The sequence below is a fragment of the Miniopterus natalensis genome, chromosome 5 (genome assembly GCF_054644295.1).
Source record: "Miniopterus natalensis isolate mMinNat1 chromosome 5, mMinNat1.hap1, whole genome shotgun sequence".
Classification (NCBI taxonomy): domain Eukaryota; kingdom Metazoa; phylum Chordata; class Mammalia; order Chiroptera; family Miniopteridae; genus Miniopterus; species Miniopterus natalensis.
Genome location: NC_142085.1, coordinates 91,484,314 through 91,498,452, shown reverse-complemented (window position 1 = coordinate 91,498,452; position 14,139 = coordinate 91,484,314). Strand labels below are relative to the sequence as shown.

Sequence of the window (14,139 nt, the reverse complement as noted above, 5' to 3'; positions counted from 1 at the left end):
ATATACATTAGTTATTGCTGTTGGATTTATAAATATATATAATCATTGCTGTTGGATTTACAAATATATATTAGTCGTTGTTGGATTTGCATGAGCCTTTATTTCCAGGTTGTGGGGAAGAATCTCTTCTAGGCCTGGGCACAGTTTACGCATAAAGGCCCACAAATATACTTCAGTACACTTGTCCTAATATTTTGGATATCCTTGACATAGAAGGAGGAAGAGAATCGTCATGAACCATAAAATATTTAAGTAATGTTTTCAATCAAGTGGCTCAGCAGATGGATTGAAATTCAGTTCTCTTCCATGAGACACTTTAAGTCACATTTTAAATCTACGGCAGCAGCTGGGATGAGCCTGCTGTGGGCTCAGCTGATCAGATCAGAGTCACCATTCAGGTGACTCATGTCACCCAAGTCCTCACACAGGCGTCCTAGGGCCTGACAATCAGCAGATTATCGAATATGGGTTGTGATCTATACTTTAAAAATGAGTTTTGCAGTGCTAATATCTTGGTCCTGTGATCTTTTACCACTTGTATTTTTATGACTTTCTGTGTCTTTACATATGGAGAAAACATACATCAGTAAGTCTTAGAGTCAAAATGCACTGTTAGTAATTGTTCATATGCAAGTTTTTGGAATCCAGTTATGAAACTGTTATAAATAAGAATGAAAGTTTCTGTGAATTTCTTACTTTGGATTTGGTGTTGTTAGATATTGGGAGTATGGTGATCATTAATTCAGTCTTCAGAAAATACACCCTAATTCCCCCCCTCGTGTTTACAGGGATCGTCATTTACGACCCAACCACCTCAGGCTTATAATCTTTTTGCAACCACAGCTGTTGGTGACGGGATCCGGCTATGGGATCTGAGGACCCTGAGGTGAGGCCCGTCCTGTTCACAGGCCATAGCTGGGGGAGGCCAGAGGCCAGGGGCCACATGGACGTGTTTCTGTGGAAGCTCCTGGAGCACCTTGCTTTAACCTGCTGCGAGCTTGGGCCTGGCCGGATGTGGGGAGTCTGCTCACACTGACCCCTCTCAGAAAGGTCCGATGTACACACAGAAAAGGTCACAAATGTGGAAAAACAACAGCCGCTGGTCTTTCCTCTGTTCTGTGTGCCCTGTGGCCCTGAATGTGGGCTCTCGTCCCAATAGCTGATGGTGTTTCTCAAGAAAACCAGCATCAATTCCCTTACTTTTTTTTTACAATAAACAAATCTTATTTAGCACTTTATAGTTGGTTGTAAAACGTAACCAGCCTAGAGAGAGTGTTGCACCTCCCCAAAGTCTTTGACTTATTGATTTAAATAATTTATGATTTTAAAGATCTCCAGAATAAATTGATCATTTACTAGTCTTCATATATAAGAAGTTTGATTAGTTAGTTTGCTCATCTTTGAGAATTTGTGATTTTGAAAAGTCTTTAATTACTTTTGAAAATCTCTAGAATAACCTCAGTGTTTAACAATCCTCACGTATAAAAATGTTACCAGTGTGTTCATTTTTTTGTGAAGAAAAGCACCTTGTCAGTGTCTTTATCTTAATTTGTGTTGAAAATGAAGAAATTGTTTTTCTCCCGCTGCTTCCATCTCCCTCATAGGTGTGAGCGCCGCTTCGAAGGCCACCCGAACCGCTGCTACCCATGTGGAATCTCCTTCAGCCCCTGCGGGCGACTCGTGGCTTGTGGAGCAGAGGACAGACACGTAGGTGCCAGCTTTAGTCCCAGGGGTCCTAGGCCCCCCTGTGGAGTGTAACCCTGATGCACATTCAGATAAAGACACAACTGAAATTTGAAGGCCGTCCCGCGGCCATAGTATTTTAATAACAGTAATGAGCGAGGCACTTTTCGTGAAGCACATACTAATTTATATTCAGTTGAGCCCTGGCCAGTGTTGCTCAGTGGTTAGAACGTCGGCCCACGGACCGAAGGGTCCTGGGTTCGATTCCGGCCAAGGGCACATACCTCGGCTGCAGGCTCAATCCCTGGCCTGTCAGGGAGCGTGCAGCAGGCAGCCAGTCGATGTCTCTCTCACATCGATGTTTCTCCCTCTCTCAGTGTCTCTCCTTTCTACTCTCTCTGAAAAGCAGTGGAAAAAATATCCTTGAGTGAGGGTTAAAAACCCCATTATATGCACTTGTCCTTAACATAGTCGAGAAGGTCTTGTTTTGGATTCCTAGGGATGCTGTGTGACCAGTGACCACACACTGGGCAGCTTCACACAACAGAGCCCTGCTCCCCCACAGTCCAGAGGCCAGGGGTCTGAACCCAGGTGCTGGGAGGGTCCGTCCCTGGCGGCTCTGAGGAGGGTCTGGCCCTCGCCTCCTGAGACCTTCAGTGTTTCTGTCTGTGGTCGTGCACTGCGATGCCCACTGCGCGGTAAACGGTGACATATGTTTGTGGTTGCATTTAGTAAATGCCACTCAATATGACTCCGTAGAGAGCCACTGGACTCACTCCATCAGCGTAATACCAGCTACGGGCTGAGAGAAGCTGCTCTTCTGCCCGACCCCCCAAAGAAATCAAAATGAACGAACGAACTGGTGGTACTTAAAGACGAGCAGTTATATAGCTGATCACAGGCCCAAAGATGCTGGAAAAGACCAGGTTGTATTAGAAGTAAAGTTGATCAAGACCTTTTCAAGACTGTGAGAGCTTTGACCAGCAGTTGGTGCCACATGAGGGACCCTCGTCCCCGACTCTGCAGAAGGACGTATCGGGGAAGGGCAGGTCCTAGCCTATCGCTGCGCTTGTTGTAGCTCCCGACGCCCGGCCTTCATGGAGGTTGAGGATGGAGATTGTCCATCTCCCTTGGAACCGGGTGGGGGGCCTGGAACCAGGGCTCCCTTTTTGGGGGCCAGCAGCCCCGCATGCCACAGTCAGGGGCTTCCTGACTGAGCCCCTGCTTCCAAATGGCAGTGGCAACATTTCTGTGTTCGTGTGATTTTAAGCGAGGCTCTGTATGAAGTCTGGAACATTTTGTCTTCTAAGAAAAGTGTGTTTTTTTTAAATGTATTTTATTTTTTGTGAACTGAGAGTTCAGTGACCTGAAGAAATGCGCACAGTTGTGATAAATGTCATTTCTGGAAATACTTTTAAGCAGCAGAGTAAAAAATCTGATGGTTGCCCCCCCGGGACAGTGTCACCACTGTCAGGAAGTTTCAGAAACACAAAGCCGGCTTCAGTTTGCGGTGTCTCCCCGTTTCCTCTGCGGGGACAATTCGGGCAAAGGGAGGTGAGCATCTGTGAGAAACTCTGCGAGGCAAAAAAACGGAGGAAGCTTCAAAAAATTACAAGACTGTCGTAAGGAGCTGGTCTAGTTGGTTTGCAGTATGTTTATCCTTTCCGGGGTACATTCAGTCCCTTATGGTCCTTGTAAAAACATTTTTGGACAGTAAAGTGTTATTCCGGCTCCCGAGCGTGTGTGCCACATCCCACCTATGCCTAAAAAATACTGCGCCCTTTTCTGCACCCTCTTCTCGGGCTCATTAACTTAGTTTCGGGGTAAGGTTTACTTTATGTAGGTTTTATTTCCAGTTTCACTTGTTTCTTGGTGCATTTTAGCTACAGCTTATTTTTCTTTAATGGGGAGAAGTCATTTCATGAATCAAATAGCTGTTATTCTAATTAAGGCATTCTGTTCTCCCATGGGTTGCAACATTGAATCACTTACAAAATTACTTCTTACTTTTCCACCATATTATATGAGGCACATCGTGTCCCTCTGAAGTGATTGTTGCCACCGTGTGGAGGGACAGCTCATGGCAAGTGCGCATCTATTAAAATATTTCTGATATTTGGGCCTTCAAACTGCAGTTTCACATCAAAGTTTCTCATGGCCAGAGAGCTTCATTTGACTAAAGAGCCTTCTTGGAGACGAGCCTGGCGGCGCCCGCAGTGGCTCTGGTAGTTTTAGGGCCTCCCAGCTGCACCGTGGGGATGTCACTCATGGTTAGAAATGTTTCTCCTTTTGGTAGCCTGGAATCTATAGGGGCGAGGTGTGTGTGTGTGCACATGTGTACATTTCTGGGCGTGAGTCCGTGTGTGTGTGTAATTGCAATATAGTCCTGACATGTAATTTATATGCAGATCATACAGTTGGTTGTATGTTAAGTTTATAAAATACAGTTGCCACAAGTGGTTTTATGCAGGTCTTTGTGTGGACTTCTGTCTTCACCTCTCTTGGGCAGATGCAGAGGAGTGAGACGCTGGATCGGAAGGGTGGTATGCATTTAACTTCATAGGAAACTTCCAGACAGGTTTCCAAAGTGGCTGTGCCACTGGAACAGTTTAGCTCCACATGCTTGGCACACAGGTGTGCACAGAAAAGTGTAGGCAACGGGTGAGGCAAAGGCGACTGCCAGGAAGCACACTGAGCTGGGCAAGGGCTCCAACAAGGGGAGCGGTTCAGATTCTGAAATGAGGCAGCTGTGGTTCGATCCCTGGTTCCGACTCCCACAGCTGTGTGACCCACCAGGAAGACTGCCGGCCCCCAGCCCTGGTCTCCTTGTCTATAGAATTGGGACAATAATGATATTTTCTTCATTGGGCTGTAGGGAGGATTACGTGAGGCTACAAATATAGAAGTTAGTGCTCACTAAGTGTTAGCTGTTATTACTAACCTCTGTATTTTATAATTAGAAACAAGAGATGCAAAAGAGGTGTGGTTTTATAATTTCCTGTATTTGTTTAATCTGAACAGCTGACAAGAGGGGAGGGGAGCCTTGGACTGAGAAATCCTCCAGAGTTAATTAGAACGTTGCTCGTTAAGTCAGAACGGAAGGCAAAGCATCTTTGATGGACGAGACAGTCTCAAATCACCTGCGAGACTGGTGGGCTTGAATGTGCCTGAGCCCTCCTTGGAGGGGCCTTGTCCCCAGGTCCCTGCTAAAGGAGGCACGAGTTCAGAGTCAGGGACTAGCTCGGGGCCTCAGCATGGACGCTGGACGGCAAACTGGTAACCCACGTCTGCAAACCCTGTTTCCTTACTAAACACACTAACGCATGTGCACACTCAGTTGACAGCTGTGACTCCTGCAGGCGGTGTGCCGTCCCAGCTGCGACTCCTGCAGGGGATGTGCCGTCCCTGCTGCGACTCCTGCAGGCGGTGTGCCGTCCCTGCTGCGACTCCTGCAGGGGATGTGCCGTCCCTGCTGCGACTCCTGCAGGCGGTGTGCCGTCCCAGCTGCGACTCCTGCAGGGGATGTGCCGTCCCTGCTGCGACTCCTGCAGGCGGTGTGCCGTCCCTGCTGCGACTCCTGCAGGGGATGTGCCGTCCCTGCTGCGACTCCTGCAGGGGATGTGCCGTCCCTGCTGCGACTCCTGCAGGGGATGTGCCGTCCCTGCTGCGACTCCTGCAGGGGATGTGCCGTCCCTGCTGCGACTCCTGCAGGGGATGTGCCGTCCCTGCTGCGACTCCTGCAGGCGGTGTGCGGTCCCTGCTGCGACTCCTGCAGGCAGTGTGCCGTCCCTGTGGTGAAGCATCTGACGCGCGTCTAGATAGATGGGAACACAGCCGTGTAGACAGGTCTGTGTCAGCTTCCTGTGCATACTATGGTTGAAGACGAAGGTATGTCGTATTTTTATTCTTTTATTTTTTATTTTTTTAAAAATTTTACTGTTTAAAATAATACAGATGTCCCTTTTTCTCCCCAATGACCCGTTCCACCCTGTTCCTTCCCCCTCCCCAGTCCCTCTCCCCACCATTGTCCATGTCCTTGGGTTGTGTATATATGCACATAAATTCTTTGGTTACTCTCTCCCCCTCCACCCACCCACCCTTCTCCATCCCTCTGACATTCATCTGACTTCGTATTTTTAATTTCATGAAGTCATATACAGATTCTAAATATCTGAACTGCTCAAATCTCAAGCTGATTACTGGCAAGTTCTCTCTCAGGTTTACGGAAAGGGCAATAAAACATCATTTTTTCACTTAACTTGGGACGTCGAGTGAGGTCCGCGAAGCCCGAGGAGGAACCTCCCAGCGAGAAGGGCCGGGCTGCTGGAGCCGGAGCTGAGCCAAAGCAGCCTGCAGCCCTCGGAGCTGCGTCAGCCAATAGGACCGAGGCTCTCCCCGTCCAATCGGAGCCGCGAGTGCTGTCCTCATTAGCATCCTCACCAACCAATCGGAGCAACACCATTCTGACCAATGAGGGCACTGCTTTTTGGACCAATGAAACAGGATTCTCATTTGGATGGACCAACCAGGGCCAGGGGCGGGGCCTCCCGTGAGAGACGGGGCTTCCCGGGTGGAGCGCGGGGCTGTGCGGTCCGGAGGGGCCGAGCCCCCCCCCCCCCCCGCCGCGGGGGTTTGCGGGGTGAAGCGAGCCCCTCGCCGCGTCCCAGAGCGGGCTCCCGGGGCGCCGAGCCCGCGGGCGGGCACGTGGAGAGGCGGGCCTGACGTGGCTGTCCTGGGGCTCGGCCTTGCCCGCGGGGCTGCGGTTGGGTGCCCTGCCCGCGCGGGAGCCTTGCCGGGGGGAGCACGGGGCCCCCCGCCGTCCTGTGCGCAGGCGGGTCCGAGCAGCCGCCCCAGCGCGCCCTCTCCCCCAGGCCTACCTGTACGACGTGGGCTCCAGCACCTTCTGCCGCCGGCTGTCGGGACACACGGACACGGTCACCGCGGCGGCCTTCCGCCCGTCCGCCCCGCAGGTACCGGCCTCCCGTGGGCCCAGCCGCTGTGGGGAGTCGGGCGTCGGGGAGCGTGGGTCCCCCGGAAACCCTGCGGGGAGGGCCCGAGGGTCTCGCTCCGCCCCGAGGTTGCCGCCCATCGGGCCGCCGGGCCGTGGGAGCCCTGAGAGCGGGCAGCGGGCAGGACACACGGGGGACGAGCGTGGGAAGGACTGAAAACCCCCGTGAAGACAATTGGGAGAGAGGGGCCCCGGTGTGGAGGAGTGTACACCATAGGAGGACAGACGAAGGGACCGGACGCGGCGCAGACGGCCCGGGAGCGCGGGCAGCCTCGTGCCAGGCGCCGAGGAGGGTCCCGGCCGGCGGGCGAGGGCCGACTGCGCGGGGCCTGGGGCGGAGCCTGCGTCCTGTGGGCCCCGCGGCGCGCAGCTGCTGGGTTTAGAGGAAGTACGCCTGCCCGAGACGGGGGCGGGGCCTGAGGGTCAGCGCGGGGGGCGGGGCCTGAGGAGGGGCAGGGCCTGAGGGGTGTCAGGGCCTGAGGGGTGTCAGGGCCTGAGGGTCAGCGCGAGGGGCGGGGCCTGAGGGGGGTCGGGGCCTGAGGGGTGTCAGGGCCTGAGGGGTGTCAGGGCCTGAGGGGTGTCAGGGCCTGAGGGTCAGCGCGGGGGGCGGGGCCTGAGGAGGGGCAGGGCCTGAGGGGTGTCAGGGCCTGAGGGTCAGCGCGAGGGGCGGGGCCTGAGGAGGGGCAGGGCCTGAGGGGTGTCAGGGCCTGAGGGTCAGCGCGAGGGGCGGGGCCTGAGGGGGGTCGGGGCCTGAGGGGGGTCAGGGCCTGAGGGGCAGCGCGAGGGGCGGGGCCTGAGGGGGGTCAGGGCCTGAGGGGCAGCGCGAGGGGCGGGGCCTGAGGGGGGTCGGGGCCTGAGGGGGGTCAGGGCCTGAGGGGGGTCAGGGCCTGAGGGGCAGCGCGGGGGCGGGGCCTGAGGGGGCAGGCCCGTGGGCGGAGCCGAGCCGGGGCTGCGGCGGGCGCGGCGGGCGGCTCCGAGGGTGCGCGGTGAGCCGTCTGAGCCCAGCGCAGCACGAAGCGTCTTTCAGCGTCGCGAGTTGACCTGCTTCCAGCGCTTGGCCGTTTAAATTGGGAAAAGCTGTGCAAACCTCTGTCGCCGCTGAGGCTTTTTCGTTGTTAGATTGCTCGTCCCTACCTTTGGTAACTTTACCTTACGAACCCGATGTTTTGTTTATTGGCTGTCCTGGCTTTTATTTTAAAGTCAGTGTTTTGCCCTTTGCATTCACAGTAAGTGCTTTTCTTAGATTGAAGTACAGAACTTTGACTTTTCCCACTTATTTAATTTATTTTTAATGCTCACCTGAGGGTATTTTCCCATTGCTTTTCAGAGAGTGGGGGGGGCGGGGGAGACATGATGCGGAAGAGACGCCGCCGGGCCGCCTCCGGCCTCCCGCCCGCACCCCGGAGCTGGGGGTCGGGCCTGCAACGTGCCCTTGGCCAGATCGAACCCCGGACCCTCAGTCTGGGGGAAGCCCAACCCCTGAGGCATCTGGCCGGGCTCTCCTAGTTGCTTTAGGGCTGCGTGATTCGCTCCTTTCCAGTGACTAACCTCTGATAAAGCACAGCAGAGTCTTTAAAACAGTACTGTAATTTTTAAATTCCGTGGCCGACAGTGCCAATATCTGGGACATTTCAGGTTCTGCCTTGTGTCTTGACAGCTGCTCCCCCTTTGATGTGTTTTGTAATTTTTGAGTGGAAGCTGGATACTGAAGGTGAGGGATGTGAGCACGTCTCTCTTCCTGCCAGGCTGGTAGTTTGGTGATTTGATTCATTGGGGTTAGGACTTGAACCAAGTGCCATTCACTTTAATTATTGAAACGTTGATCTTAGTAGGGCCATTAGAATTCGTCCCTAGGGGCCATTTTACAAATAGAAGCACAAAGACAATATTGTTACCCTCTAGGAACTTTAAAATATCCAATATTCTTTCCCAAGTCATCTCTTGTCAAACTTTTAGAAAAATTTATTTACTAAAGCATATGAGGCTGAAACTTAAATCCATCTGTTTTAATTAGGTGATGTTACTTTGGGAGCCATGGTTTAGCTCTGCCAAGAAAAATAACCCAAGTTCGTATCTGGAAAACATGTTACTTGGTTTTTAAATTGAATAAAAGTTTGTGATATTTGTGACCATTGTATCAGTTTGGATTCATAAGTTCAGTAGTCAGGTTACACTATTTACTTAATACCCACAGTTCAGATAAGCTGCTCTGGAGATGCTCTTGTGCAGGATGGGCACAGGTGAGAAAGTCGAGGATGGGAGTCTCCCTTCCCGGCCTTGCCTATTTTGACCATGGTTGTCATGGAGATGCTGCTCCTGCTGTAAATGTTCTATCTTATGAAGAGAGATTTCCTAATTTTTTTTAAGTTAAAAAAAGATTAGCTGAGAATAAGCTAGCCCACATCTCATAAAGAGAATTTTCTGATTTACCAAAAACATTTCTGGGCAGTGATGTATCAAGTGTGCACTGTGGTCTTGCCTCCCGGTTGAAGATTCCGAAGTGCAAGTGGTTAGGAGAATGCGTAGCTTCCCATCTGCACTGTCCCCCGGGAGTCCCGTGATTCGGAGCCTCCTCTGTGCTGAGATTTCGGCTTTTCATTTCTGTTTTAGTTCTCGTGTTTGTCCCTGTTCAAAGTTCAGGTTTAACTACCCTTGTTACTCGTTGACTTGCTTGGAAGGCTCTGCCCCTCACCAGGAGTCTCTGTGGACGCTGCCTCTGGTTTCCTTGTGGCCAGACTTTGATTACAGAATCAGGAAAAGCCACGGGAGATAAACCGACTCCATGTGGGTGCATTGTGACCCCAACGGACTGGAAAAGTTGATGAGAAAGGAAATGGCATCCAGTCAGGTGGTAAAGTTCAACAGGGTCATAAAACATTACGTATGAGCAAAAGTTACCCAATGGAACGAATGACCTCAAATGTGTTTTTTTGAGCAACTTGGGAAGACATTAATTTGCCTTTGGAGGGCTAAATGCAACCAAAGTCCAACCAAGACTAGGGAGACTCTAGCTGCCAAAAGGCAGAAGAATTAGGAAAAGGTATTACCTGTACCGCAGAGGTGCAACCCTCTCAAGGGCATTCGTTATACAGCGGGCTCAGCTTGCCTAACTGTTGGGTGTATTCTAGCTTCCCTGGGATGGTAACGCTAACTTCAGGTCGGAAAAAGTTTCTTTAGTGGTTAGAATTTAGAGATGAAACCTCTTAAACCCACTGTATTAATACAATTTCATGGATTTAGGAATGACCTGAGAGTAATTAATATTTAAGGTGTTTGTAAAGTTTTAAGGATTTTGATTCTCATTTGAAACATGAGTTGACTGAGACTTGGGAGGCCCTGTCTCAGAAAAATGAGACCATTGCACAAGCTTGTTAGCAGCACTTTAGCATCTGAGAAAACTTGAGATTCACCATATTTATACGTTTACTTTATTAAATTTTTGAGAATTAAGAATTTGGGAGCATTTTAAAAAATTTTTGTCATTTAAAGTGTTCAAGAAAATGTAACATACTAAATTTGAAATGAATCTTGACAATTTTAAAGTAACTTAAGTTGTAAGCTTGACTCATTGCCTAAGAAATTTCTAATTTGTTCATTATGAGTAGATTTAACATAAATCAAAGGCTGCTTTGCATGTAGATGCTAAAATTCACTAGATTTCTAAATATAATAAGATAATAAGTTGAATTAAAGGCTTAAGGAATGAGGTTTTAAAAATTTGAACTCTTTATAAATTGAGTGGTAATTTTTAAAAAATCAAAATGAACCACAAGTCGTTTTATTCTGTGGGAAACTGACTTGTGCATCTGTCGCTCGAGTTGCCACCTCGTTGCAGCACCTCCCTTGTGTTCTTAGCGGGCAGTGGTGTGGCCAGTCTTCCCTATGTGGGATTGTTACCTGTGCTGCGTTGGTCAGAGGGGGTGTGAGGTCTCTGAGTAAAGTGAGCTGCTTCCTTCTGGGGACCCACTAAGCAACCCTCCTGCTGCATGAGAAACGTGGCCCCAAAGCTGTCAGGGACTCTGCTCTGTTTCAGTCATGTCCCAGTCCTGTGGCTTATCCTTGCTGTGAAGCCAGGTTCCACCCAGAAAAGTTTCATGTCGCACATGGTGGGTAGCAAGTCTGAGAGCTGGTAAATATATATTAGAGATGTTTAATGTCTGGTAGAGGGGTTAGAGTAAGTGAAACTTAACCCTTGAAATGTTGAATAGTACACCAGGGCAGGCAGTGTTCTTTCTCATTTGGAATAGTGTCCATTTACTTAGGTGTTTCTAATTTAGACTATTATGTAGGACTTAATATTAAGTCAGTCCTCTGATGATTGATGGAGGGTAAAGTTTCATCTTGGTATAAAATTTTACCCCAAAATGGGTTTTGCATTTAGGAATTGGCCTTAAAGTCCAGGCCTCTGGGAAGGGAGCACTGGGTTTCTCTGCCAGTTCTTAGTTGCTGATTCGCAAAATATGTCAGGACAAATACGGTGCCATTTAAGCAACTTGACAATCTGTCTCCCAGACCCACAGTCTTCAAAACTTGGTGAGATAGATCAGCTCAGCAAGGCTGAATAAAACTGGCTTCATTTCCTCCAAATATAGCAACTCCCGTGGATTTTTCTGCAGTGAGTGCAGCATCTAATAGAATGGCTTTTCACCCTATTTAAAACATTCTATATGAAAGTATAGTTGGTGTGCAGTATTGTGTTGGTTGCAGGTGTACCACGGTGATTCAACATTTCTATACCCTGTGCTTTGATCACCATGGTAAGCCGTCACCCGGTTATTGACTGTTCCCTGTGTTTCCAAAAGAAACAATCTGATTAAAAAAATGAGTGAAAGACCTGAGTAGACACCTCCAAAGAGGACATACCAATGGCCAATAGACCACATGAGAAGATGTTCAACGTCACTGATCATCAGAGAGATGCGACGTTCTGGAAACTGTAAGAGACTGGTCAGGACCACACCCAGGACCCGTGGATTCCAGCCAGGTCCTCCCTGTGAGGTGCAGACAGGTGAGTAGGTGTGTAACCGCCTGGGCTGTGTCTGACGCCTGCCCTGTCCTGTCTGCACTGGGACCATGTAGCCAACAGTCTGGCCAGGCAGGTGGGCCTCTATCAGCTGCTTTGGGTCTGGTCCAAGATCTGGGCCTTGCTTGTAGAGGCCACCGAGATCTCCTGGGGTGGGGCAGAGCTAGTCGCCCTGGTGTCAGGAGCAGTTGGAGAGCAGTGGACCCTGGGAGTGAAGTGCAGCAGAGGCCCCAGCAGTGTTTAGGGTGCGCTGCCCTCCTGCTGGGAAGGTTGAATGAAGTCCCACCCCTGCAGCTCCTGCAGCAGGGTTCTGGGCCAGCCCCTCTGTGGGCTCAGGAGACGCTGACTTCCCCCTTCGAACCTCCCTCCAGTCTGCCCCCAGCTCCAGCTGGCATGGGAAACTCCTTTAAATTCCTTCCCATGTGCATTCGAAGAGCACAAAGTTAAGCCAACCTGCGCACTTGGAAAACAGATACTCTCATCCTCATGGTTTGGATTTTAAATTCTAAAATAAGGGACAAAACCTATTTTGATTAAACTTAGTCCTTAAAAGTTATGTTGATGGGAAAAGATGTTTACTACCACATCTATTTGAGCAGTTTTCCTGTCTTTTTATGCCTTGTCTTTTGCTCTTGAATTTGATGTTATTGAAATTACGCCCGACGTTTTCCGTGGAAAACAGCCTTGGAGAGCTAGTGGGCACTGGGGTGCAGACGCCCGGTTTTGAAGCAGAAGCCAGTTGTGTCTGGTTTGGTGGTTGCGCATTTGATGTGCTCAGGACCACTTTTCATCACAAGGGTTTGCTCCTCTCAGATCCATGTGCGCTGACCACTGCTCACAGGTGTGGCTGCTATGCTGTCTGTGTGCTGCCTCCCCTCACCTCAGGGCCTTTGCAGAGCCTACCTCTTCTTTTGGGTAAACATTCCTTTCCTCTCCCCACCTAGTTACTACTAGGCCTTCAAGACCCTGCCTGCCCAGTCTGGGGCCCGCCTTCTTCTGAGTGAGTTTCCTGCTCCACCCCAAGCTCCTTCATGAGCCGGTTGGTTTATGGAGCTGCGTCTGCTCTGTGAGTCTACCTCCGGTGACCTTGCAGCTCAGTCCAGCACGCTGTCCGCACACACTGTCAGGGCCTAGGAATATGGGTCGAGTTGACGTCACAGTCCGATGGCCTCATAGTGACACAGGTCCGGGGCTCACTCCCCTTTGAGGCGCCACTGCAGCCGAAGCAGCTATTCCTCAAGTTTGCCGGTCCTGGGGACCTCAGCTGAGACATTGTCGGGAGTCAGAACTTAAAATTCTTATTTCAGTTAGCGCTCAGTAAGGATAACCTGTTTACCCATCCACCTCACCCATGCACCTTATCACATCAAAATGAAAAATTACATAAAGCTTTGCATTTACATGACTGAAGTTAACAAAAGTTTAAGTGAATATAATTAGCGTACATGTTGGATGTTCTGCCTAAGCGTTGACAATAGTGTTAAATCGTCATTTAATAAGAAATATGAATAAAAACAGGAAATCGGCTGGGCTCGGTGAGAGAGTGGGCCACAGTGTACAAGACCTGCTGCTACTCAGTGTTCCCCCTGAGATGAGGTCTCCTGCAGGTGCTGGCACCTGTGCCTGGGTCAGCTACCCCCATAGGTGGGGCGCTGGGAACAGTGTCCACCCCCACCTGGAGGTGCAGACTGGTAAGGTGGGGGTTTCCTAAACGTGTGGAAATTTCCCAAAAGGTGCTTAATGGTGAGAGAACACACAGGTACCCGTTAGGGAAGCCATACACAAGTATCTGCTACGTGAACCCACCAGGGTAGGGCTGCTTCCCTCACAGTTAGAGGGCACATAGGGTGTTTTCTGTTTACATCCATGTTAGAAAAGAGAACGTTTGGAGACAATGGCTGTAAAACTGAGGACTTTAAGGTGTGGACAGGTTTGTCATGTGCTTGTGTTGACACTGACAGTACTGGGAGAATGTTCTTCATTGGTTCACAGGGGAGTCAGCAAGGATGAGCCCCAGTGGAGAAACGAAATGCAGGTGCCTGTCATCCTGTTCTGGAAAACATTGCTCCCTAGCAGGTAGGGGGTGGCGTGCACTGTGGATGAGGGAGGGTGGGAGGCATGGCCATGGCACTGGACTGGCTTTCAGAGCTGGGTCCCACCCGCCTGCGCATGGGAGCCAGTGGGCAGATGAAATCCCAGACTCGGAGCCCAGAGCTGCGCTGTCTTCACACAGTTGAGGCCATGTACTTCCTGCCTCAAACCCACAGGACTGCATGTGCCGTGAAGCCCACACAAGCCTGTGGCGGGTGCAGTTCACAGAGATGGGGGTGTTTGTAACTTGGCACAGACAACAGGTTGGAAGGAGGGACAGGGAAGGCAGTGTTTGACCTGGGCCCTTGGGCTGTGGCTGTCCTCCTGGTTGAGA

General features: G+C 50.6%; 1 protein-coding gene across 1 annotated transcript in view; it reads left to right on the top strand.

The window, feature by feature from the left end:
• Nucleotides 1-3,414, top strand: part of WDR27 (WD repeat domain 27) — a 29,081-nt gene extending 25,667 nt beyond the window's left edge. Inside the window, exons 21-22 of the mRNA XM_087817760.1 lie at nucleotides 789-886; nucleotides 1,605-3,414. Coding sequence (XP_087673886.1) covers nucleotides 789-886; nucleotides 1,605-1,758 — 252 coding nt within the window. The 3' untranslated portion in view covers nucleotides 1,759-3,414. The remainder of the gene's footprint in view (nucleotides 1-788; nucleotides 887-1,604) is intronic.
• Nucleotides 3,415-14,139: the final 10,725 nt, after the last annotated feature.